Source organism: Schistocerca americana, chromosome 2, assembly GCF_021461395.2.
Source record: "Schistocerca americana isolate TAMUIC-IGC-003095 chromosome 2, iqSchAmer2.1, whole genome shotgun sequence".
Taxonomy (NCBI): Eukaryota; Metazoa; Arthropoda; class Insecta; order Orthoptera; family Acrididae; genus Schistocerca; species Schistocerca americana.
In genome coordinates, this window is record NC_060120.1 from 1037860099 (window position 1) to 1037885294 (window position 25196).

General features: G+C 44.2%; 1 protein-coding gene across 1 annotated transcript in view; it reads right to left on the reverse strand.

Annotated features, from left to right (window-relative positions):
• Positions 1-2906: 2906 nt before the first annotated feature.
• Positions 2907-25196, reverse strand: part of LOC124594655 (putative uncharacterized protein DDB_G0277255) — an 83131-nt gene continuing 60841 nt past the window's right edge. Inside the window, exon 2 of the mRNA XM_047133025.1 lies at positions 2907-3817. Coding sequence (XP_046988981.1) covers positions 2907-3386 — 480 coding nt within the window. The 5' untranslated portion in view covers positions 3387-3817. The remainder of the gene's footprint in view (positions 3818-25196) is intronic.

Sequence of the window (25196 nt, forward strand, 5' to 3'; positions counted from 1 at the left end):
ACATTTATTATACAGGGTGTTTCAAAATGCCTGCTAAAGTCTTCTAGGGGTTATAGAAGGAAATTAGAAGAAAAAGTTTTTATAAGAAACCCATGTCCGGAAACAGAGCGTTTGGATGTAAAATAAGTTTCAAGGTCACGTCACTTTCGAATTTCTCGTTTCACGGCACTCGCGCAGCGGAGATAATGAGCTGTGACTTGTGTCCTCTTCTGGTGAAATTTGGTGCCAATGCGACATCGTTTACCCACCTTACAACTAACGTGGACTTCTGAGCTATGGTCCTTTTTCCGCAAGTGTTGACATCTTGCTCTTTGAAGCTTCGCTGAGCCCAAAGTGACGTCACAGGTGGCCACGCTTCTGCACCCTTACAGAGGAATGTTGTGGGCACTTCGAGCCAAATTTCAAATTTCTGCCTCTCAGTGGGAGACAGTTACAGAGTCTCGAAAAAATGATCCTTTGTGATGCACAGTGTAAATAGTGCCGTGTCCTTCAGAACGTGCGGGACACAGCCTACGCAGCGCCGAGCTACCTGTAACCCAGGCCCAGTATAGTTACGTCAGATTCGAGAGAGTTCGCACATTTCAAAGATTACCCTATATTGCCGCGTCTGTGTTAATCTAAATTACGATCCGAAGTTCCGAAGAAACTTTGCATCGTGATTTAGAATATCACAGGCACTGCAATAACGTATTTATCAGCCGACGTCGGGCAAGCGACTTTCAAGTAAAATGTCTTCCCAGTACGTCGATATACATAATGGATGTACGAGTACAGGTTGTAGACGCATGGCTGACGAGATGTAGAAGTTTGGGGTCGGCTGTGAGTCGTGCACGGATATCCAAATGGTAAGGCGACTTCTGGCGTTTAGCGGGAAATCCGGGTTCGAGTCCCGGCCCGGCACAAATTTTCATTGTCGTCATTCCATCCTACAGCTGATAGTTGTGCATATTCGCAATTGCGAGTACATTTAATGTATTACAAAGATTGCGATGTGCATCCTCCGTAAGTCACACAATTAGTTCCCAAGTGGACATCCATCCACCAGTCTTGAATACAAGCAAAGACACGGCTCCACTCACCAGGCACCTCAAAACAATCGTCAGACAGTATCAGCGACTGTCTCAGGTCTCACCCACAGCTGCCGTCAAAAAGAGCCAAACTGGACATCATACAAGTGATGTGAGTCATTGTAAACTGGATTTAGGACTACAACGGTGTTTAAACAGAGATCAGTGGTAGGGAATATTGAACTAAATTGCCACGCATGATGTTCATATTTCAGTTCAGTGCTGTAAAACTTCTTTTAATAAAGCACCGTAAATTCTTTATAATTTGTGTTCCAATCTGTTTTTGTCGGAGTGTTATCCAATCCTATTTGGCCTCATGACGAATCTGTATAGCTACAGCGAGCAAGTAATCCATCTCGTAGCAGCAACTACTGTACTTTGAGTGGTAGGGAAATCTCTACCCTTTATATTTGTATCGTTGACGCCAACTGCATTTGATGAATACACCCGAAAAGGTACGAGAAATACATGGATAGTGTTGACAATGTGTGTGTGTGTGTGTGTGTGTGTGTGTGTGTGTGTGTGTGTGTGTGTGTTTTGGGGCTTACGGGCGCTCAACGTCGAGGTCATCAGCGCCCTGACACACATGAAAAGAAACGAATGTGGACAAATTTAGTAAAATGGAAGCATACACGCAAAGAAAGCGGGAAAAGATGAAAGATCAGAATGAAATTTTCACTCTGCAGCGGAGTGTGCGCTGATATAAAACTTTCCTGGCAGATTAAAACTGTGTGCCGGTCCGAGACTCGAACTCGGGAACTTTGCCTTTCGCGGGCAAGAGTTCTACCAACTGAGCTACCGAAGAACGAGTCACTCCCCGTGCTCACAGTTTTAATTCCTCCAGTACCTCGTCTCCTACCTTCCAATCTTCGCAGAATCTCTCCTGCATATATACATTTACATGCATATATACATTGTATACATTTACATGTATATATACATTGTATATATTTACATGCATATATACGTTGTATTCTGGAGAGCTTCTGCGAAGTTTGGAAGGTAGGAGACGAGGTACTGGAGGAATTAAAACTGTGAGGACGGGGAGTGACTCGTTCTTCGGTAGCTCAGTTGGTGGAGCACTTGCCCGCGGAAGGCAAAGGTCCCGAGTTCGAGTCTCGGTCCGGCACACAGTTTTAATCTGCCAGAAAAAATATCAAGATGAAAAACGTTGTATAAGAAAATAAAACGTAAGGAAAACGAGAAAGGAGCGTCAAGGATGCCGCAGGAAATTGTCACCGACTGGCCACTTACATAAAATATGGACGTGCCAGTCGCCCTGTGAAGAAATTAAGACCCTCTCCCTAAAATCTTGATAAAAAACATTGGACAAGTCACAGAACTTTAAAACCTCAACCACATTCGTTTGAGTATTTACTAAAATAGGTGGCAGATCCGCCGGCAAGTGAGCCTCGGCCCGCTGGTCAGAAAATAAAACGCAATCCAATAAAACGTGGCGCACAGTGACCTGGACGCCACAAGTTCCACACATTGGAGGGTCGTCTCGCCGGAGCAGGAAGCCATGCGTCATAGGACTGTGGCCTACACGAAGCCGAGTGAGGAGAACCTCGTCCCGTTCCGTCGACGCAGTTTTTTAAACTATTATTTCAAACTGCTGCATAAATTTCTTACAGCTTTCACAATAAACATACCGTTTAGTGCATTCCTCGATCGATCTTTGTTTTCGAGATATTTAATTTTGAAATCAGGGAGCCTTTTTCTGGACACCCTGTAGCTATCTGAACTCCTTGCCAGACAACAGTCAAGCGCACACCTAGCAGACTTATACGAAATCTTACTCTGAGTGAAACGGGCTTAGCGAAATGAGAACCAGTGTACTCACAGCCAGCCTTCTTCCAGGGCGACGCTAAGTCGACAGCGCACGAGCGGCGGCTGCTGGAAGTACACCAACATCCGATGGCCGTCGTCCGCTGGTGACGTGGGGGTCTCCGTGGACGGTGACGACGACGAAGACGAAGAATCTGACGACGTCGACGACGACGCGGCTGAGGATGACGCGGCTGACGACGGAGTCGACGTCACAGACGGCGCCGCCTCCCGCTCCGCTCGCTTTTCCTCGCCGTCCGACGTTTCGGCGTCGGCACGACGCGCCTTCTTCGGGAGCACCATCTGCTCGGCCGAGACGCGCAGCTTGCCCACGACGCGGGCGCACGCCTCACGCAGCGCGGTCTTGGTGTAGTTGGCCGCCAGCCTGGACGCCGGGTGCACCACCGTCGCCACCAGCACCTTGACCAGGTTCTTGTTCTTCTTCCAGAAGTCGCCAGGTCCGTCCTCCGCCGCGCTCGCTTCGGTGTTCATCACAGACGCGGCGCCAGAGGGCCGAAGGAGAGCAGCGACGCGGTACTACACGCTAATGACTTAATGCGCCGCCGTAATAGTACTCGTGCTGCCGGCACTGGGATCCCGCCGCGGTGATGATATTGTTCTCGGCTGCCTCGCCGACACAAATAGCTCCTGCGGGCTCCCTGCGGTGGGCGCTGCGCCGCAGAAGAGGCCGGTAATGAAGATGGATCAGTCACACGTACCTCGCGGCTGGCGCGCTACCGTTGTAAAGAGCGGCTGCCAGTGGTAGGCTGGGCTGATTAGAAAGACGTGCCACAGCAACAGGGGGCGCCCCGGCAGCTGCTGGATGCGTCGCTGCCGTGCTGCTGGAGGCTGCTGGAGGCTGCTCTGGGCGGCTTCTGTGGCGGAGCGGTCAGGCTGCGGGCCCCGCGCCAGTGCTTCCGGGCCTGTAAAGGACAGACACCCGACAATACAGCCGCTCAGAAAGGCGCGCACAAACTACGACAGCTAGCTGCTGTCCAACACTCCACAACGTGTCGTATTACCTAAAGTACAAACCGAAAATCCGGGCTACCGAGCTGCCAGAATATCCTAATAAGTTTTGATCTTAATTCAAATCGGTAAACAGATCAAAGACATCTGTTCACACTCTTCATGGCCATAATTATAGAATATCAGAGAGAAGGCACAAACAGTAAATTAATCTTTCAAAAAATATTTTATTGCATAATATCGTAGAGTGATTCATTCTTTAAATCGTGACAAGAACGGCAAATTGACAGCTGTAGAAACAATTTGACCGTGGGTTAGGAAATCGACTGAAATCGCTCAAAATAAGGATGACGGCTGGAACTGATTCCTAGCCAACTCTGCAAAGAGTACGCTAAAGAACTTGCTCCAGTTATAGCAGCAGTTCACATTAAGAAAAGAGAAACTTGATATTTAGGTTAATGGCTTGAATGATTTATAAAAAAAATGGCTCTGAGCACTATGGGACTCAACTTCTGAGGTAATCAGTCACCCAGAACTTAGAACTACTTAAACCTAACTAACCTAAAGACATCACACACATCCATGCCCGAGACAGGATTCGAACCTGCGACCGTAGCGGTCTCACGGTTCCAGACTGTAGCGCCTAGAACCGCACGGCCACTCTGGCCGGCAATGATTTATAAAAAAAAGTTAAAGATACATCTACATCTACACCTACATCCATACTCCGCAAGCCACCTGACGGAGTGAGGCGGAGGGTACCTCTATCGGTTCCCCCTTCTATTCCAGTCTCGTATTGTTCGTGGAAAGAAAGATTGTCTGTATGCCTCTGTGTGGGCTCTAATCTCTCTGATTTTATCCTCATGGTCTCTTCGCGAGATATACGTAGGAGGGAGCAATATACTGCTTGACTCCTCGGTGAAGGTATGTTCTCGAAACTTCAACAAAAGCCTGTACCGAGCTACTGAGCGTCTCTCCTGCAAAGTCTTCCACTGGAGTTTATCATCTCCGTAACGCTTTCGCGATTACTAAATGATCCTGTGACGAAGCGCGCTGCTCTCCGTCGGATCTTCTCTATCTCTTCTATCAACCCTATCTGGTACGGGTCCCACACTTCTGAGCAGTATTCAAGCAGTGGGTGAACAAGCGTACTGTAACCTACTTCCTTTGTTTTCGGATTGCATTTCCTTAGGATTCTTCCAATGAATCTCAGTCTGGCATCTGCTTTACCGACGATCAACTTTATGTGATCATTCCATTTTAAATCACTCCTAATGCGTACTCCCAGATAATTTATGGAATTAACTGCTTCCAGTTTCTGCCAGCTATATTGTAGGTAAATGATAAGCGATCTTTCTTTCTATGTGTTAGCAGCACATTACACTTGTCTACATTGAGATTCAATTGCCATTCCCTGCACCATGCGTCAATTCGCTGCAGATCCTCCTGCATTTCAGTACAATTTTCCATTGTTACAACCTCTCGATATACCACAGCATCATCCGCAAAAAGCCTCAGTGAACTTCCGATGTCATCCACAAGGTCATTTATGTATATTGTGAATAGCGACGGTCCTACGACACTCCCCTGCGGCACTCCTGAAATCACTCTTACTTCGAAAGACTTCTCTCCATTGAGAATGACATGCTGCGTCCTGTTATCTAGGAACTCCTCAATCCAATCACACAATTGGTCTGATAGTCCATATGCTCTTACTTTGTTCATTAAACGACTGTGGGGAACTGTATCGAACGCCTTGCGGAAGTCAAGAAACACGGCATCTACCTGGGAACCCGTGTCTATGGCCCTCTGCGTCTCGTGGACGAATAGCGCGAGCTGGGTTTCACACGATCGTCTTTTTCGACACCCATGCTCATCCTTACAGAGTAGATTACTAGTCTCCAGAAAAGTCATTATACTCGAACATAATACGCGTTCCAAAATTCTACTACTGATCGACGTTAGACATATAGGTCTATAGTTCTCCACATCTGTTCGACGTCCCTTCTTGAAAACGGGGATGATCTGTGCCCTTTTCCAATCCTTTGGAACGCTACACTCTTCTAGAGACCTACGGTACACCGCTGCAAGAAGGGGGGCAAGTTCCTTCACGTATTCTGTGTACAATCGAACTGGTATCCCATCAGGCCCAGCACAACAGAGAGAAGGCAGAAATAGTAAATTCCTCTTTCAAAAAATATTTCATTGCAGAATATCGTACAGTGATTTATTCTTTAAATCGTGACAACAACGTCAAATTGACAGCTGTAGAAATAATTTGACCGTGGGTTAGGAAATCGAATGAAATCGCTCAAAATAAGGATGATGACTGGACCTGATGGGGTTCCTAGCCAACTCTGCAAAGAATACGCTAAAGAACTTGCTCCAGTCCTAGCAGCAGTGCACAGTAAGAAAAAGAAACTTGACATTTAGGTTAATGGCTTGAATGATTTACAAACAAAAAAAAATTGTAGATACAGCTGATTTATCCAGATTTTTGTTAACTTCATACGTAATACATCTACATCAATACTACGAAAGCCGGCTGACGGTTTGTGGTGGAGGTTACGTATCATGTAAAGTACAGCTAGAGGCAGGATACTTGCGATACAAACCGAAACGTCTATCTACTGATAATTCAGTCTACCTATCCCACGGAAAATCCTGTTAAGATTTGACTTTATGTTAAATCAGTAAATGGATCAAAGTCATCTTAGCATACTCTTCGACATCATAATGATATCGAAACGAAGGATTTTGGAAAAACTAACATTCCTCTTACAAAGACGTTGAGGTATTGTAAATAATTTTATTAATTTTTTGCTTTGTCTTTAACACAGTCACTTTTTTGGAAATTTGTGCTAAGGTCCTATGGGTCCAAACTGAGGAAGTCATCGGTCCCTAGGCTTACACACTACTTAATCTATCTGAAACTAACCAACTAAGGACAAAACACACACCCATGCCCGAGGGAGGACTCGAACCTCCGACGGTGGGAGCCGCGCGAACCGGGTCAAGGCGGCCCAGACAACGCGGACAGTCACTTTTCCATGACATAATCGATGACCAACTTCAGACGCTGTAATATAAAATAGAAACACTTAAAACATGAAACAAGTGCAATTACAGTCACTAGGACTACTTGTGAGCTTCGTAAAGCGCTGTTAACATGCATACGGTTCATAGCTTTGGGCGGCATTTGATGAACAAGTGTTCATGCGTTGTCAGCTAAACATAAAATCAGAAACCAGGGAATTATGCATATACTCCAAGTGCACTTTTCCTTCCCCAGTCCCGCGTTCGATTCCCGGCGGGGTCAGGGTTTTTCACCTGCCTCAAGATGACTGGGTGTTTGTGCTGCCCTCATCATTTCATCATCATTCCTGAAAGTGGCGAGTTTGGACTGAGTAACGATGGTAATTTGTAAAGGCCCTGATAACCGCGCAGTTGAGCGCCCTACAAACCAATCATCATCATAATCATAATCATCATCATCATCATCATCATCATCATCATCATCATCATCATTTTCCTTCCACATTGTTTTTGCTAGACGCGAGCGTGTCGCACTGAGCTGTCCGGATAGCTTATGCGCTTGCTAAAATCTACGCATCTAACGCAAACACCTTGCAGCCGAAAGTATAGTGCCAGCGAGCTGCAATGAGCAACTCCCCTGATTGTCCATTCCGTGTCAGCTCTACTAAGTTCATGCGCTGTGGCCTAAACATCTTGCAGCCGGAAGTGCAGCGCCACTGGGCATTGAAAAATATGCCAAAAAGATCTTACTTTGTTCTAAATAGGTTTTACTGTTTTAACGACCTGAATTTACTTTCATATTTGACGAATAACAGATTGACATTTGCGGTATCGATAGCTTCGATGCCACCGCGTAGGTGCAAGTTCTTAGGTTGGCACTACGAGAGTGGAAGATCTTCGCCGACCACAGCGCCCTCTAGCCGGCGCAGTGCAGCTCTACGAGCGCCGCTCCAGATTCAGCCCATTTTGTTCACGAGCAGACGACCAACTAACGTTGTTCCATTTTCATAGTGGGCGAGCCACTACAGACTTTGCCGGTGTTAGCTTTGATACATCCGGCTTCGCACCTACGTGCTCCTCAGTACAAAGTTGTGTATTCATTGTGTCGTGATATAGTAAATCCACTTTTACTTTAACTGCAGTACCGAGGGCAGACCAAGGAGAAGGTACCTGGATTCGGTTAAGAATGATTTTGAAGTAATAGGTTTAACATCAGAAGAGGCACCAATGTTAGCACTGAATAGGGGATCATGGAGGAATTTTATAAGGGGGGCTATGCTCCAGACTGAACGCTGAAAGGCATAATCAGTCTTAAATGATGATGATGATGATGATGATGATGATGATGCAGTACCGAGAGTTGTACCTCACCTGCTCCTTCTAGCTTCCTACATTCGGCCTACCCTTCAGTTTTCAGGAGCAGACCCACGCGCCGACGTCCAGGCGGGATACAAAGCACATAACTGTAACAAGTCTCACATTTTACCGTTTTTACGATTGAAGATTGTCTTATAGAGGACGCACGCAAAGATTGGGGAAGAAAAAGTACACACGGTTGAAGGTATATAATTCTTCGATTTCTGATTATACATTTAGTTGGCAACGCATGAACACTTTTTCATCAAATGCCGCCGATATGTATCAAGCATATGGGCGGCATGTTAATTGCACTTTACTAAGCTCACAATTAGATCTAGTGAAAATAACTGGACTTGTTTCAGGTGTTAATTTAAGCTCTTCTGTTCTCTGTTGCAGCATCTGAAAATGGCCTGTGAATGCCGAAACTGGCTGTGAATGTATCATAAAAAAGTGATTGCGACAAAGCTTAAAGAAAAAGAATGAAGTTTAACGGAGAGAAGGCAGAAATACTAAATTCTGTTTTCCAAAATTATGTCACTGCAGAATATCGCACTGTGATTCATCCTTTAAATCCTTACAAGAACGTCAAAATGACAGATATGTGACGTCATAGAGAAAATCGGCTGAAATCGCTCAAAATAAGAAAGACGACTGGACCCGATAGGATTGCTATGCAACTCTACATGGAGTATGCTGAAGAACTTGCTCCCGTTCTAGCAGCAGTGCACCGTAATCTACGTCTACATCAGCACTCCCCAACCCACATGACGGTGTCTGGCCGAGGATGCTTCTGGTAGCACTATCTGATCCCTCCTTCGTTATTCAATTCGCTAATGGCTCGTGGGGAAGAATATTTGTCGGTAAACCTTCGTATTAAATCTTTCTCGAATTTTCTCGTTGTGGACATTTCGCGGGGCGTACGTGGGAGGAGGTAATACGTTTTTCCATTCTTCCTGCAAAGTATTCTCTCTCCCCGCGGTGCACAACGCTTCTCTTGTAGCGTCTGCCACTGCAATTTGTTGAGCACCTCTGCAGTGGTGTAAGCAGTGGATGAATTACAATTAAGGAACTGGAATTCATCCTATTCTTCCCATGAATCTCAATCTCGCAACTGCTTTTTCCTACTATTTGGTTTATGTGGTCATTCTACGTGTAGTATCTCTGGATAGTTACTCCTAGACATTTTACTGTAGGTGCACTTCCAGCAATTTGTCATCAGTGATGTAGCTATACAGTAGCGGATTTGTATTCCTATGTCTGCACAATATGTCATTTACGTTCAGGGTCAACTGCCAGTCATCAGTCCTCTGTAGGTTCCTCTGCACATCATTAGTGTCTTCTGGCGCTGCTACGTTTTATACGCAAACGCATCATCCACGAACAGCCCTAAAGAGCTTCCGACGCCTTCTACTGGATCATTTATATACAGTGTAAACAGTAAAGGACGCCGAACGAGGTGGCGCAATGGTTAGCACACTGGACTCGCATTCGGGAGGACGACGGTTCAAACCCCCGTCCGGTTATCCTGATTTAGGTTTCTCGTTATTTCCCTAAATCGCTCCAGGCAAATGCCGCAATGGTTCCTTTAAAGTGCACGGCCGACTTCCTTCCCCGTCCATACCTAATCCGATGAGACCGATGACCTCGCAGTTTGGTCTCCTCCCCCCAAATCAACCCAACCCTCAACAGTAAAAGTCCCATCACAGTTCCTTGGGGCACCCACGAAATTACTGTCGCAGTTGTCTATTTTGATCCGTCAAGAGCGACGTGTTGTATTTTGTTTGTGAAGAAGTCTTGAATCAATTCGTAAATTACAATGAGACCACGAGTGCAAACGCGCGAGGAAAGAAAACGATTGAGAAAATCTTATAAAAATTACGGAGGAAATATACTTTAAAAGACTGTTTTGCGAATCCCTATGACAATGAAACAGAGAGTAAAGTGTTATTTTGTGTAACACCGGACGTTTTTCTATTTTTAAAGCGATAAATATAACGTGTTGCATTTTTTATTTAATTTTATTACGTATAAAGTTACGTTTACAAAGCCCGCTCGGCTAGCAGCGCGGTCTCATGCGCTGAATCCCGGGCGGGAAGGCGTGCCGGTCCCTGGCACGAATCCGCCCGGCGGACTAGTGTCGAAGTCCGGTGTGTCGGCCTGTCTGTGGATGGTTTTTAAAGCGGTTTTCCATCTACCTCGGCCAATGCGGGCTGGCTCCCCTTGTTCCGGCTCAGTTACACTGTGTCGGCGACTGCTGCGCAAACACCGTTACCACGTACGCGTACACCATTATTATTCTAACACGCAATCATTTTGGGTTACACTCGTCTGGTATGAGACGTTCCCGAGGAGGGGGACGGGAGAAGGACTGGGGGGGGGGGGGGGGGGGGGGTGTCCACTGGGGGCCGAATCGCACAATACCCCTGGGTTCGGTGTGGGGCGGCGGTGAGGTGGGTGGACTGCTGTAGTCTGTTGTGGGGCTGTGAACCACTGAGGGCTACGGCGGGACGAAGCTTCTCCGTCGTTTCTAGGTCCCCGGTTCAATACATATACACATACATACGTCTACAAAAATTTGTAGAAATCAGCTCCACCTTCACTTTTTTTGCAAATCATACATTCACGCCATTAACCTAATTATCCAATTTACATTTTATTGTATTACACGCGAAGCTCCTGTTTCAGAATAACACAGGTGTATTCTGTGGCAACTGTTGCACTTCTGCTCTTTAATTTCTGTCCTTTACATCTCAAACCGATCACATACAACGATGTCCTGCAGAAAGAATTGAAATGAGTGTATGCTGTTTAAAAATAAATATATATACATCTAAAGTTTGTGGATATGGAATTTACACTCGTTTTATTACTTTTCCTGTATCGATCTGAGCCGCCTGTGGACTGCGTACCGGTATCTAACTACTTCGGATTTAACTTTATTTCCCCAACAATTTTTCATTCGATGAGGGTGATATGTTCTGGAACTTCTGATCAAATCGCTCTAGTTTTCTGTTTTGGTTCTCTCAGGAGATGGGAATCTAAAACCTCCTTGTGAAAATATCTCTGTTCAGAATTTCATTTTCTTCAATCTTCATCTCTTTCAGATCATTTGTGATTTCTTCGAGCCACAAGCACCGTTAGGTTTTTTTTTCAATTGAAACGTTCAAAAATTCTCCTGTATACCCTTTTTTTCATTCGTGGGAACGAAATGACCTTAAAACATCAGTCCACGTTTTCTCATCGTTTCTGTAGTTTTCAGTCTCTCCGACTGTTTTAAGATACCTTTTTCTCACGAACGAGTAGACGTATCAAGTTAAAATTTATGTGCATACTACGGTCTACTGTCCCTTGACGGTGAAAAAACTTTAAACTTGTAAGTCAATACAATCAAAAGACACGCTCACTTTTTATTCTTGCGAAGGCGCTCATTAAAACCTGTACAATACTTCTAGTTGATCCAGGATCATGAAATTTGGCAAGAAGCGAAAAAACACGAAAATTGTTCATCTGTAATCATATTAGTTCAATACCACATTTTTCCATTAGAAACTTAGACTGCATTCGTAATCCGTGAAGAATCTTAGGTTCTACTGCAGGAATTTTGATCTTGTTTTCAGTAGTAGACAGAGTAACTCATTAAGAAGGCCCATGTATATAATTTACAAATATTTCGTGCTACTTGGCTGAGCTACGCTTAGATGAAGTCCCCTGTCACTGTGAAAACGATGCCTTTGCCATCGAGCAGAGGTAGGCAGAAAGCCACTCGACTACCGCACCGCGCCGGCGATAACATCGCAGGCCCTTTACGAGCTGCTCACACTGCATACAAACAACAGTACCTGACGGTTTATGCGTGCGACACGTATGGCATCTGTAATCGTTCAGAGCAAAGTAATGCTGGTAACTGATGGAAGATCGCTCTTCCATTGTTTAGTATGAGGTACCGATAGACCATAAAACGTCCGCTGAAGCATTCCACGGAACAATTCGACATTTGCGTAACAATAGCCCTTCTCTGGAGACTTCCGTCAAATTTTATCAGTAATCGCGACAGGGACGAGAGCAGACGAAGTCAACGCATCTCCAGTTGCCAATTTTCATAGCACGTTAATAAAATTCTAAAATTGATAAAGTAAACGACAAATTACAATAGCGAATGCGAAATTACGGATAAACTTAAAATTAAATATTCTCTACAGTCTTAGGATCTCTGAAACCAATATCTTGACAGTATTTATATCGGTAACAGATGAAAATCGCCTAGGTTATCAGGCAAAAAGGAATACAAACGTCTTAAAAATGAGATCGACAGGAAGTGCAAAATGGCTAAGCAGGGATGGCTAGAGGACAAATGTAAGGATGTAGAGGCCTATCTCACTAGGGGTAAGATAGATACTGCCTACAGGAAAATTAAAGAGACCTTTGGAGATAAGAGAACGACTTGTATGAATATCAAGAGCTCAGATGCAAACCCAGTTCTAAGCAAAGAAGGGAAAGCAGAAAGGTGGAAGGAGTATATAGAGGGTCTATACAAGGGCGATGTACTTGAGGACAATATTATGGAAATGGAAGAGGATGTAGATGAAGATGAAATGGGAGATATGATACTGCGTGAAGAGTTTGACAGAGCACTGAAAGACCTGAGTCGAAACAAGGCCCCCGGAGTAGACAATATTCCATTGGAACTACTGACGGCCGTGAGAGAGCCAGTACTGACAAAACTCTACCATCTGGTGAGCAAGATGTATGAAACAGGCGAAATACCCTCAGACTTCAAGAAGAATATAATAATTCCAATCCCAAAGAAAGCAGGTGTTGACAGATGTGAAAATTACCGAACTATCAGCTTAATAAGTCACAGCTGCAAAATACTAACACGAATTCTTTACAGACGAATGGAAAAACTAGTAGAAGCCAACCTCGGGGAAGATCAGTTTGGATTCCGTAGAAACACTGGAACACATGAGGCAATACTGACCTTACGACTTATCTTAGAAGAAAGATTAAGGAAAGGCAAACCTACGTTTCTAGCATTTGTAGACTTAGAGAAAGCTTTTGACAATGTTGACTGGAATACTCTCTTTCAAATTCTAAAGGTGGCAGGGGTAAAATACAGGGAGCGAAAGGCTATTTACAATTTGTACAGAAACCAGATGGCCGTTATAAGAGTCGAGGGACATGAAAGGGAAGCAGTGGTTGGGAAGGGAGTAAGACAGGGTTGTAGCCTCTCCCCGATGTTGTTCAATCTGTATATTGAGCAAGCAGTAAAGGAAACAAAAGAAAAATACAGAGTAGGTATTAAAATTCACGGAGAAGAAATAAAAACTTTGAGGTTCGCCGATGACATTGTAATTCTGTCAGAGACAGCAAAGGACTTGGAAGAGCAGTTGAATGGAATGGACAGTGTCTTGAAAGGAGGATATAAGATGAACAACAACAAAAGCAAAACAAGGATAATGGAATGTAGTCTAATTAAGTCGGGTGATGCTGAGGGAATTAGATTAGGAAATGAGGCACTTAAAGTAGTAAAGGAGTTTTGCTATTTGGGGAGCAAAATAACTGATGATGGTCGAAGTAGAGAGGATATAAAATGTAGGCTGGCAATGGAAAGGAAAGCGTTTCTGAAGAAGAGAAATTTGTTAACATCCAGTATTGATTTAAGTGTCAGGAAGTCATTTCTGAATGTATTCGTATGGAGTGTAGCCATGTATGAAAGTGAAACATGGACGATAAATAGTTTAGACAAGAAGAGAATAGAAGCTTTCGAAATGTGGTGCTACAGAAGAATGCTGAAGATTAGATGGGTAGATCACATAACTAATGAGGAAGTAGTGAATAGGATTGGGGAGAAGAGAAGTTTGTGGCACAACTTGACCAGAAGAAGGGATCGGTTGGTAGGACATGTTCTGAGGCATCAAGGGATCACCAATTTAGTATTGGAGGGCAGTGTGGAGGGTAAAAATCGTAGAGGGAGACCAAGAGATGAATACACTAAGCAGATTCAGAAGGATGTAGGTTGCAGTAGGTACTGGGAGATGAAAAAGCTTGCACAGGATAGAGTAGCATGGAGAGCTGCATCAAACCAGTCTCAGGACTGAAGACCACAACAACAACATCGATTCTCTGCATGGAATAACTGTCTATAGGATGACAATTACTGAATTTTGTGAAAAAATCGTAAATTAGTTGGAAACTACCGCGTGCATGTATTTTATTCAATACGTTAACGTCTTTACAAATATTCGGATTTAGGCTGTGACATGTTCGGTGTGCCCTCCACCATTGGCGATGATGTGTCGCAGACGAATGGTGAAATTCTGCATGACCCGCTGAAGTGTCGGAAAATTGACGCTCTCCATGACATCCAGAACGGCTGTTTACAACTCAGCAATGGTCTTGGGGTTATTGCTGCACACCTTCCCCTTAATACAGTCTCACAAAAAGGAGTTACATGTGTTGAGATCCGGGGAATATGCAGGCCAATCGGGGCCGATGCCAGTGGCCTCTGGGTACCCCAGATAAAGAATGAAGTCCCCAAAGGGCTCCTCCAGCACATCAAACGATCCACTGCTTCGATCGGATCGAGCTCTGCCTTGCATCAACCACATCTTGTCAAAATCTGGGTCACTTCGGATAATGGGGATGAAGTCATCTTCCAACACCTTCACGAACAGTTGGGTACTCACCGTGCTGACAAGGAATATCGCACCGATTATTCCGTGACTGGACATTGGACACCATACAGTCACCCCTTGAGGGTGAAGAGATTTCTCGATCGCGAAATGTGGATTCCCAGTCCCCCAAATGCACCAATTTTGATTGCTGACGAACCGATCCAAATGAAAGTGGGCTTCGTCGTAAAAGAAACCATAATGCGCGTACTAATTCCCACCGTGCCACACGGCCAACCGTGCAGTTTGAACGTTCTAGCGCAAACTGTTCACAAGTTATGACGATTTTATTTCACATAACTGTCACCCTTAAGTTTGTACGGAAACGTCGGAGTGTGAGACCAACTGGCACTTGTCCGATTTTTTCTATTTTTCGTTGTTGTTGCTGTTGTTGTTGTTGTGCTCTTCAGTCCAGACACTGGTTTGATGCAGCTCTCCATGCTACTCTAGCCTGTGCAAACTTCTTCATCTCCCAGTACCTACTGCAACCTACAAGCTTCTGAATCTGCTTAGTGTACTCATCTCTTGGTCTCCCTCTACGATTTGTACCCTCCACGCTGTCCTTCAATACTAAATTGGTGATCCCTTGATGCCTCAGAACATATTCTACCAACCGGTCCCTTCTTCTCGTCAAGTTTGCCACAAACTCCTCTTCTCCCCAATTGTATTCAATACCTCCTCATTAGTTATATGATTACCCATCTAATCTTCAGCATTCTTCTGTAGCACCACATTTCGAAAGCTTCTCTTCTTGTCCAAACTATTTATGCTGTTAACAAATTTCTCTTCTTCAGAAACGCTTTCCTTGCCATTGCCAGTCTACATTTTATAACCTCTCTACTTCGACCATCATCAGTTATTTTCCTCCCAAAATACCAAATCTCGTTTACTACTTTAAGTGTCTCATTTCCTAATCTAATTCCCTCACAATCGCCCAATTTAACTCTACTACATTCCATTATCCTCGTTTTGCTTTTGTTGATGTTCATCTTATATACTCCTTCCAAGAAGCTGTCCATTCTGTTCAACTGCTCTTCCACGTCCTTTGCCGTCTCTGACAGAATTACAATGTCATCGGCGAACCTCAAAGGTCTTATTTCTTCTCCATGGATTTTAATGCCTACTCCGAACTTTTCTTTGGTTTCCTTTACTGCTTGCTCAATATACAGATTGAATAGCATCGGGGATAGACTACAACCCTGTCTCACTCCCTTCCCAACCACTGCTTCCCTTTCATGCCCCTCGACTCTTATAACTGCTATTTTTCGTATCTTAGTCGAATTCCCGTGAAATAATATGAGAAATCTCTTTGGGAGCCATACCAGAATGCTCGGATGGAGTTCGGAAACACAGCCGTTTCGATGACGAATGTACTTTCAACAGCAGAGCCACCTCGTATGGTTGCAGCTTAGCGAGTACGTTTCAGCGAGAGGGCGGCGCATCGCAGCGGCGCCGTGGCCGACATTCGGCGACCTGGTGTGCGTGTCGCGAGAGCAGGGGCGGGCTTCGCGGCGGCCGCCCCCGGAATGTGGGCTACGGTGACGCAACCAGGATGTGATCCGGCGAGCAGCGCGCCCCGCCCTCGGGACACGAAGCTGCCAGGCGCTCGGCACCGCCGCTGTCTGTCGCCTCCTATCCTTCCCTCCAGACCCCGGTAACCCAACTGCGGAATATAATACCAGCTTTACAACTCGATTAAAAAAAAATCCTAGCAAACAGAACATAGGAAATGCTGAAGGTAGCGTAGGTAAAACGTAAGGAGAAACGGTTATCTACACTGAAAAACGAAAGAAACTGGTACACCTGCCTAATATCGTGTTAGGGCCTCCGCCAGCTCGTAGAAGTGCCGCAACACGACGTGGCATGGACTCCACTAATGTCTGAAGTAGTGCTGGAGGGATCCATGCCGGCCGCGGTGGCCGAGCGGTTCTAAGCGCTTCAGTCCGGAACCGTGCGACTGCTACGGTCGCAGGTTCGAATCCTGCCTCGGGCATTGACGTGTGTGATGTCCTTAGGTTAGTTAGGTTTAAGTAGTTCTAAGTTCTAGGGGACTGATGACCACAGATGTTAAGTCCCATAGTGCTCAGAGCCATTTGAACCATTTTTTGAGGAATCCATCAACCCTGCATAGCTGTCCATAAATGCGTAAGACTACGAGGGAGTGGAGATCTCTTCTGAACAGCACGTTTCAGACATCCCCAGATATGCTCAATAATGCTCATGTCTGGGGAGTTTGGTGGCCAGCGGAAGAGTTCACACTCAGAAGAGTGTCCCTGGAGCCACTCTGTAGCAATTCTCGACGTGTGGGGTGTAGCATTGTCCTGCTGAAATTGCCCAAATCCGTCGGAATGCACAATGTACCTGAATGCAGGTGATCAAACAGGATGCCTACGTACGTGTCACCCGTCAGAATCGTATCTGGAAGTTTCGGGGGTCCCATACCACTCCAACTGCATACGTCCCACACCGTTACAGAGACTCCACCAGCTTGAACAGTCCCCTGCTGAAATGCAGATTCCATGGATTCATGAGGTTGTCTCCATACCCGTACATGTCCATCCGTTCGATACAATTTCAAACGAGACACGTCCGACCAGGCAACATATTTACAGTCATCAACAGTCCAATGTCGGTGTTGACGGTCCCAGGCGAGGCGTAAAGCTCTGTGTCGTCCATTCATTGAGGGAACACGAGTAGGCCTTCGGCTCCGAAAGCCCATATCGGTGATATTTCGTCGATTGGTTCGCACGCTGGCAGTTGTTGATGGCCCAGCATTGAAATCTGCAGCAATTTTGCGGAAGGGTTGCTCTTGTGTCACGTTCAACGATTCTCTTCAGCTGTCGTTGGTCCGGTTCTTGCAGGATCTTTTTCCGGCCGTGGCGATGCCGGAGATTCGATTTTTTACAGGGTTCCTGATATTCACAGTACACTCGTGAAATAGTCGTACAGGGAAATCCCCACTTTATCGCTACTTCGGAGATGCTGTGTACCGTCGCTCGTGCGTCGACTATAACACCATGTTGTCCAAACTCACTTAAAACTTGATGACCTGCAACTGTAGCAGCAATAACCGCACTAACATCTGCGCCAGACACTTGCTGTTCCCGACCACAGTGCCGTAATATGCAGATTTAAAATTCTCTGTATTTTAATACTCAGGCCTATACCAGTTTCTTTGAAGCTTCAGTGTATAACTGTCACAGGAAACAGAATCAATTGTAAGAGTTAAAAGATAAGAAAGGGAAGCTCTAGTTGAGAAGCCATGAGACACAATCCCTCATGCCGAACAGTCTGTGCACTGAGCACTGACTAGGGAATGGTCCAGTCCGACATGTCGAAACCTATCCCGTAATTTTTCACACATTGAAAATACACGGGAAGAAACGCACTGTAGAACTTTTTCTGCTAAGGCGCAGAGCAATTATTTAAAAAATGTTGAAGTTAACTCAGGTTTGCGTCACGAAGAACAGCTTGTAACAGCAGTTTATACAGCTCTTTCTGTCTAGCACGCGAATCGGCGCTAAGTCCAAAACGCACACACGCCAATTTTAAACACTTAAACCTTACCAAGAATGTCTCGAATCACGAATTTTTTGAACAACTTCCAGTTCATATCGACGGCTGAACTTTTGTAGATGTAGTTCTTACACGACCGGCAGTGCCTGATGTTACATTATAGACGACTTCCATCGATTAGGACTTGAATTTGTTGACATGAAATATTTTATAATAATGCCTCTAGCACAATTCTTATGATAATTTTTCAGTGATGTGTATTTTGCTTATAATGAAGCAGTTCCTTGTTTATTCCTGTAGTCGTCATAAATATGCGAAGTGTCTACTGGACAAAAATTTCCTTACACCAGGCACACGTAATAATTCTTTTATTAATGCTTTCAGGCACTTCAGTCATTGTTAGTCTTATTTAGACCCAGCTGGAATGGTGTAAGAAATAGTCGTGACTAGTATTCTGCATATTGTCCTGCATACTAGGCATACTCGATAAAACTCGTAAAATGTGGTGACGTAAATTGGCAATGCAGAAATTACTGAAGTTTAACAGTACTCTTCCGCTAACCTGAAATGACAAAGAGCTATGGGAAATTATGTTGTCTGACAATTTTCTGAAAATTTCTAGGCCAAGATTCCAACAAAAGCAACGAATTCAACATTTTTGCAACTATACAGTCCTAACTATCCTTGATGTTACTAAAAACAGATATGAAGCTGCGGAAACAGTAATCCACTGATACTCGTCACTTTTTATAACATGTCAGAGCATTCATAGACAGCACAAACGAATCTGCTTTTTTCGCTCCAAATGATGAAGTGTAGTCTGCACACAGTTCTTGCACAAAACCTGACTATGTTTTTGTACGAAACATTTTAGGGGATAACAAGCAGCTTTGTGCTCACGTCAGCTACGGCTTTCACTGTACTGCAGTACCTATTAATGACATCTGATCTACACTTTTACTTGAGGTAAACTTTGTAATTTTGAGACTTACTGTTTTTTCTATAATATCCTGAATCTGTTTAATTAGGTCTAAGAAGCCTGGAAGTCACCAGTGTTCATCTCACTTGCAATTCAGAGTGCCCAGTCTCATAGATCTTGCTTTGCCACAGTGGTCTGACTCTCACGAACAGTTCTAAATCTTCCGAACAGTTTTTCCTTCACATTTTTGCAAGTCTCATTTTGGCGCATATTTCGTATTTCATGTAAATATTTCTTCCATTTATACGGTTCTTGTTCAGATTTACGAAAGGTAATCGGCCTTGTCACTGCTTACGTATACGCATTTTCTCCCTCCTTTGTTTAAACAAAAATTTATAGCCTTTTCTTTCTCACTGGAAGTTATTAATGTAATTTTTTTTTTGGGGGGGGGAGGGCGCTTGAAAGTTGCTCTGTTTTTATTCTGGGCTTTATTTACCACACGAATCATCGTTCGAGACATTTCCTGTTTCCTCTAATGTTTCCACAATTTCTCACGAAAGAGAGAAAGCATTCAAATGAATGTCCACGAAATTAACTAATAAATAATAGACATGTAGGTCTTCAGAAGAATTAGGTGATTTCGATTGCATACCACATTCTTCATATTTCATCTTTGCAAGGTTTAAACGTTAATTGGATTCCACGTTACTGTGAAACTCTGGAACCAGCACAAAGACAAATGCTATTAGCAAGCATATATCGCTAAGAAAATTAATTCAGTCTTATGTCCACTCATAAAACTTAGCAATACTGCCAAGGGCTAGTTTACTAATTATTATGGGTATTAAATGAATTTCAAATTTGAGCAAATATAGACCGTGAACAATTGTTAGAAAATCCATCAACAGAAACTGAAATTCGCTTTACAAACTGCGATCGCATTTGTCATGTTACCTGTTTATGGATGTGGCGTCAATCAAAGATAGCGACTGCCCTCTAGCGCATGTGCTGTCTGCTTCAGTTACTGCAGGGGTGTACACCCCTCCAGCTGCCTGGGGAGCGACGAATTTGGCAATGTTCAACATATAAGAAAAAAATTGCAGTGTGTCTTAGCAGCTAAAATTTTGACCTTACATTTCTTTCCTGCACAAAAAATTTGAGGACAGGTTTCGACATGTCGGCTTGGGCCATTACCTTGTTAGATGACATGGCATATTGGAGTCAGAATTCAAAAGAGCTTGAAAGAGTTCAGATCAAATAAGGCAGAAGGGATAGATAACATTTCATCTCAGATTATAAAATCATTGGGGAAAGTAGCTAACAGACGAGTGTTCAAGTTGATGTGTAGAATCTATGAGAATGGCGACATACCATCAGACTTTCGGAAATACATCATCGATAAAACTCCGCAGATAACTTAGATAGATACGTGAGAAAACTATCGCATAATCAGCTTTACAGCTCACGTATTCAAGCTGATGACAAAAATAATGTAAGGAGAATGGAAAAGAAGACAGGCGATCTGTTAGATGACGATTAGTTTAGCTTTAGGAAAGGTAAAGACGTCAAAGAGGCAGTTCTGACGCTGTGATTAAACCTGGAAGCAGGACTTAATAAAAATCAAATTACGCTCATAGGGTCCACCGACCTGGAAATGACATTAGACAGTATAGTGTAAGATCTTCGAAATTCTTAGAAAATTAGCTGTAAGTTTTAGGAAGAGATTGATAATATACAATACATATAAAAACCAAGAAGCAACAGTAACAACAGAAGAATAGGAACAAATTTCTCAGATTACAAAAGGTGTAAGACAGGAGGCAGTTGCTTAAAAAAAAATGGCTCTGAGCACTATGGGACTCAACTGCTGTGGTCATCAGTCCCCTAGAACTTAGAACTACTTAAACCTAACTAACCTAAGGACATCACACACATCCATGCCCGAGGCAGGATTCGAACCTGCGACCGTAGCCGTCGCGCGGTTCCAAACTGTAGCGCCTAGAACCGCTCGGCCACCCCGGCCCGCGCGTGCATGGAAAAATGGCGCTATCCAAAACCGGCGGCGACTACGACTGCTGCGGAGATCTTTACGGGGGGAGCAGAATGCAACTCTTGAGCAAGTGACCGCACAAATGAATCGAGGGCTTACCAATACTTCCCTTCATCTACATCTACATGATCACTCTGCAATTGACATTTAAGTGCTTACTTTATTTTGATGATCATTCCTACCTATGTAGGTTGGGGTCAACAAAATATTTTCGCATTCAGAAGAGAAAGTTGGTGACTGAAATTTCGTAAATAGATCTCGCCGCGACGAAAAAAGTCTTTGCTTATTGACTTCCATCCCAACTCGCGTATAATATCTGCCACAATCTCTCCCCTATTACGTGATAATAGAAAACAAGCTGCCCTTTTTTGCATCCTTTCGATGTCCCCCGTCAATCCCACCTGGTAAGGATCCCACACCGCGCAGCAATATTCTAACAGAGGACGAACGAGTGTAGTGTAAGCTGTCTCTTTAGTGGACTTGTTGCACCTTCTAAGTGTCCTGCCAATGAAACGCAACCTTTGGCTCGCCTTCCCCACAATATTATCTATGTGGTCTTTCCAGCAGAAGTTGTTCGTAATTTTAACACCCAGGTACTTAGTTGAATTGACAGCCTTGAGAATTGTACTATTTATCGAGTAATCGAATTCCAACGGATTTCTTTTGGAACTCATATGGATCACCTCACACTTTTCGTTATTTAGCGTCAACTGCCACCTGCCACACCATACAGCAATCTTTTCTAAATCGCTTTGCAACTGATACTGGTCTTCGAATGACCTTACTAGACGGTAAATCAGAACATCATCTGCGAACAACCTAAGAGAACTGTTCAGATTGCCACCCAGGCCATTTATATAGACCAGGAACAGCAGAGGTCCCAGGACGCTTCCCTGAGGAACACCTGATATCACTTCAGTTTTACTCGATGATTTGCCGTCTATTACTACGAACTGCGACCTTCCTGACAGGAAATCACGAATCCAGTCGCACAACTGAGACGATACCCCATAGGCCCGCAGCTTGATTAGAAGTCGCTTGTGAGGAACTGTGTCAAAAGCTTTCCGGAAATCCAGAAATACGGAATCAACCTGAGATCCCCTGTCGATAGCGGCCATTACTTCGAGCGAATAAAGAGCTAGCTGCGTTGCACAAGAACGATGTTTTCTGAAACCATGCTGATTACGTATCAATAGATCGTTCCCTTCGAGGTGATTCATAATGTTTGAATACAGTATATGCTCCAAAACCCTACTGCAAACCGACGTCAATGATATAGGTCTGTAGTTTGATGGATTACTCCTACTACCCTTCTTAAACACTGGTGCGACCTGCGCAATTTTCTAATCTGTAGGTACAGATTTATCGGTGAGCGAGCGGTTGTATATGATTGCTAAGTAGGGAGCTATTGCATCAGTGTAATCTGAAAGGAACCTAATCGGTATACAATCTGGACCTGAAGACTTGCCCGTATCAAGCGATTTGAGTTGCTTCGCAACCCCTAAGGTATCTACTTCTAAGAAACTCATGCTAGCAGCTGTTCGTGTTTCAAAGTCTGGACTATTCCATTCGTCTTCCCTGGTGAAGGAATTTCGGAAAACTGCGTTCAATAACTCAACGACCGTTTAGCGAACGTTGCTACATATGGATCTCCGCAACAGGCGCCTGGTTATTGCACCAATATTGACTGCTGTTCATCAGCGACGAAGGGGGGAATTTTCATGTCAGGTTCATCGGCAACCAAGAGTGGAATCTGCGCGCAATTATCGCAACTGGACGTGCACTGAGTGGCGACAGGGGGCCTTTCCAGATGACTCACGCTTTATGGTCCATCGGACAAATGGCCATTGGCTTGTACGTCTGAAAGCACAAGAAGAGAACACTACCGTCTGGGGAATGTTTTCGCGGCATTCCCTGAGTGATATCGTCATTCTGACGGCACAGTGGTTCAACACAAGTATGAATCTATGGGGACCATGGTTCCTCCTTCATCCAGTTTATTTTTCCTCGTCACGATGGCATCGACCAGCAGGACAATGCAACGTGTCACACAGCTCGCAGTGTACGTGATGATCCGAAGAGCGCCAATATGAGTTTACTGTGGCCCCTGTCCACCAACTGCGCTGTGTGCAGTCTGTGGCTGGTTGGACTCATTGTTGGAATATTCGCTTGTGTAGAGTTGGGCAGTTGGATGTGAACAGCCCGTAGCGTTGGGAAGTTGGAGGTGAGCCGCCAGCAGTGGTCGATGTGGGGAGAGAGATGCCAGAGTTTTGAGAGGTTACTATGAGCGGACGATCTGAACGTGTGTCCGTCAGAAAAATGAAATTTGTAAGACTGGATGTCATGAACTGATACATATATTATGACTTTTGAACACTATTAAGGTAAATACATTGTTTGTTCTCTATCAAAATCTTTCATTTGCTAACTATGCCTATCAGTCGTTAGTGACTTCAGTAGTTAGAATGTTTTATTTAGCTGGCAGTATTGGCGCTCGCTGTATTGCAGTAGTTCGAATATCGAAGATTTTTGTGAGGTAAGTGATGAAAGGTATAGGTCATTGTCAGTCAGGGCCATTCTTTTGTAGGGATTACTGAAAGTCAGATTGCGTTACGCTAAAAATATTGTGTGTCAGTTTAGTGATGATTAGAATCAGTAAAGAGAGAACTGGCTGAGTACGTTCAATTTTGCTCAGATGTTTGAAAATCAAATAACGTAAGAGTTTTACCAGCACAGTCTTTATTTACATTCAAAGGGGTAGTTTCATCTTTCTTTTCATTCAAAGGGGACGTTTCATCATTTATGTGGCTGGACACTGTAAAATGTCACTGGACTGAAGTACCGACAAAAACATCATTTCTTCTTATTAAAACTATCCTCTAGGTACAACACAATTAGGTACAACACTCTCCTTTACTGTACATCGAAGCCGCAATGATGGAAACAAAAGTGTGGGATTAAAATTCAGGGAGAAAGGATATCGCTGATAGGATTCGCTGACGACGTTGCTATCATCACTGAAAATGAAGAAGAGCTTCAGGAGCTGCTGAATGGAATAAGCCATCTAATGAGTACCGAATATGAGCTGAGCCAATGAAAAAGAAAGTAAAGAGGAGTAGTAGGATGGAAATTAACGACAAGCTAGGATCAAATACAGCTTAAATGTGAGAAAAACATTTCCGAGACAATACACTTGAAGCACAGCATTGTATGATAGCGAATCGTGGACAATGGGGAAACAGCAACAGAAGAGATTCGAAGAGGTCGAGATGTCGTATCTGCAGAAGAATGTTGAAAATTATGTGAACTGATGAGGAAAGATGAAGTTCTCCGAAGTAACAGAGAGGAATGAACATGTGAAAACCACTGTTACGAAGAAAGAACAAGATGACATGTCATGTGTTAAGACACCGGGGAATAATTAACATGGTAGTAGAGGAACTGATAAGAAATGAGGAGGTCCTTTCCTACGTATATCTGGCAAAAGGAGACCTTGAAGGTAAAATTAGAGAGATTCTCACGGAGGCTTATCAACAAACATTCTTCTCTCAAAACATTAGCGATTGGAATGGGAAAAAGGGGAAATGACAGTGGGGCACAGACTATAAAGTGACTGACTTGAGATTCATAGGAAGATGGTTAAGGAAAGGTAACTCATCCGTGGAGGAAGTGGCTTATAAGGTAATTTTTCGACCTATTCTTGAGTATTGTCCTTTGGAGGGAGGGAGGGAGGGAGAGAGGGAGGGAGGGAGGGAGGGAGAGAGAGAGCGGCGCGTTTCGTC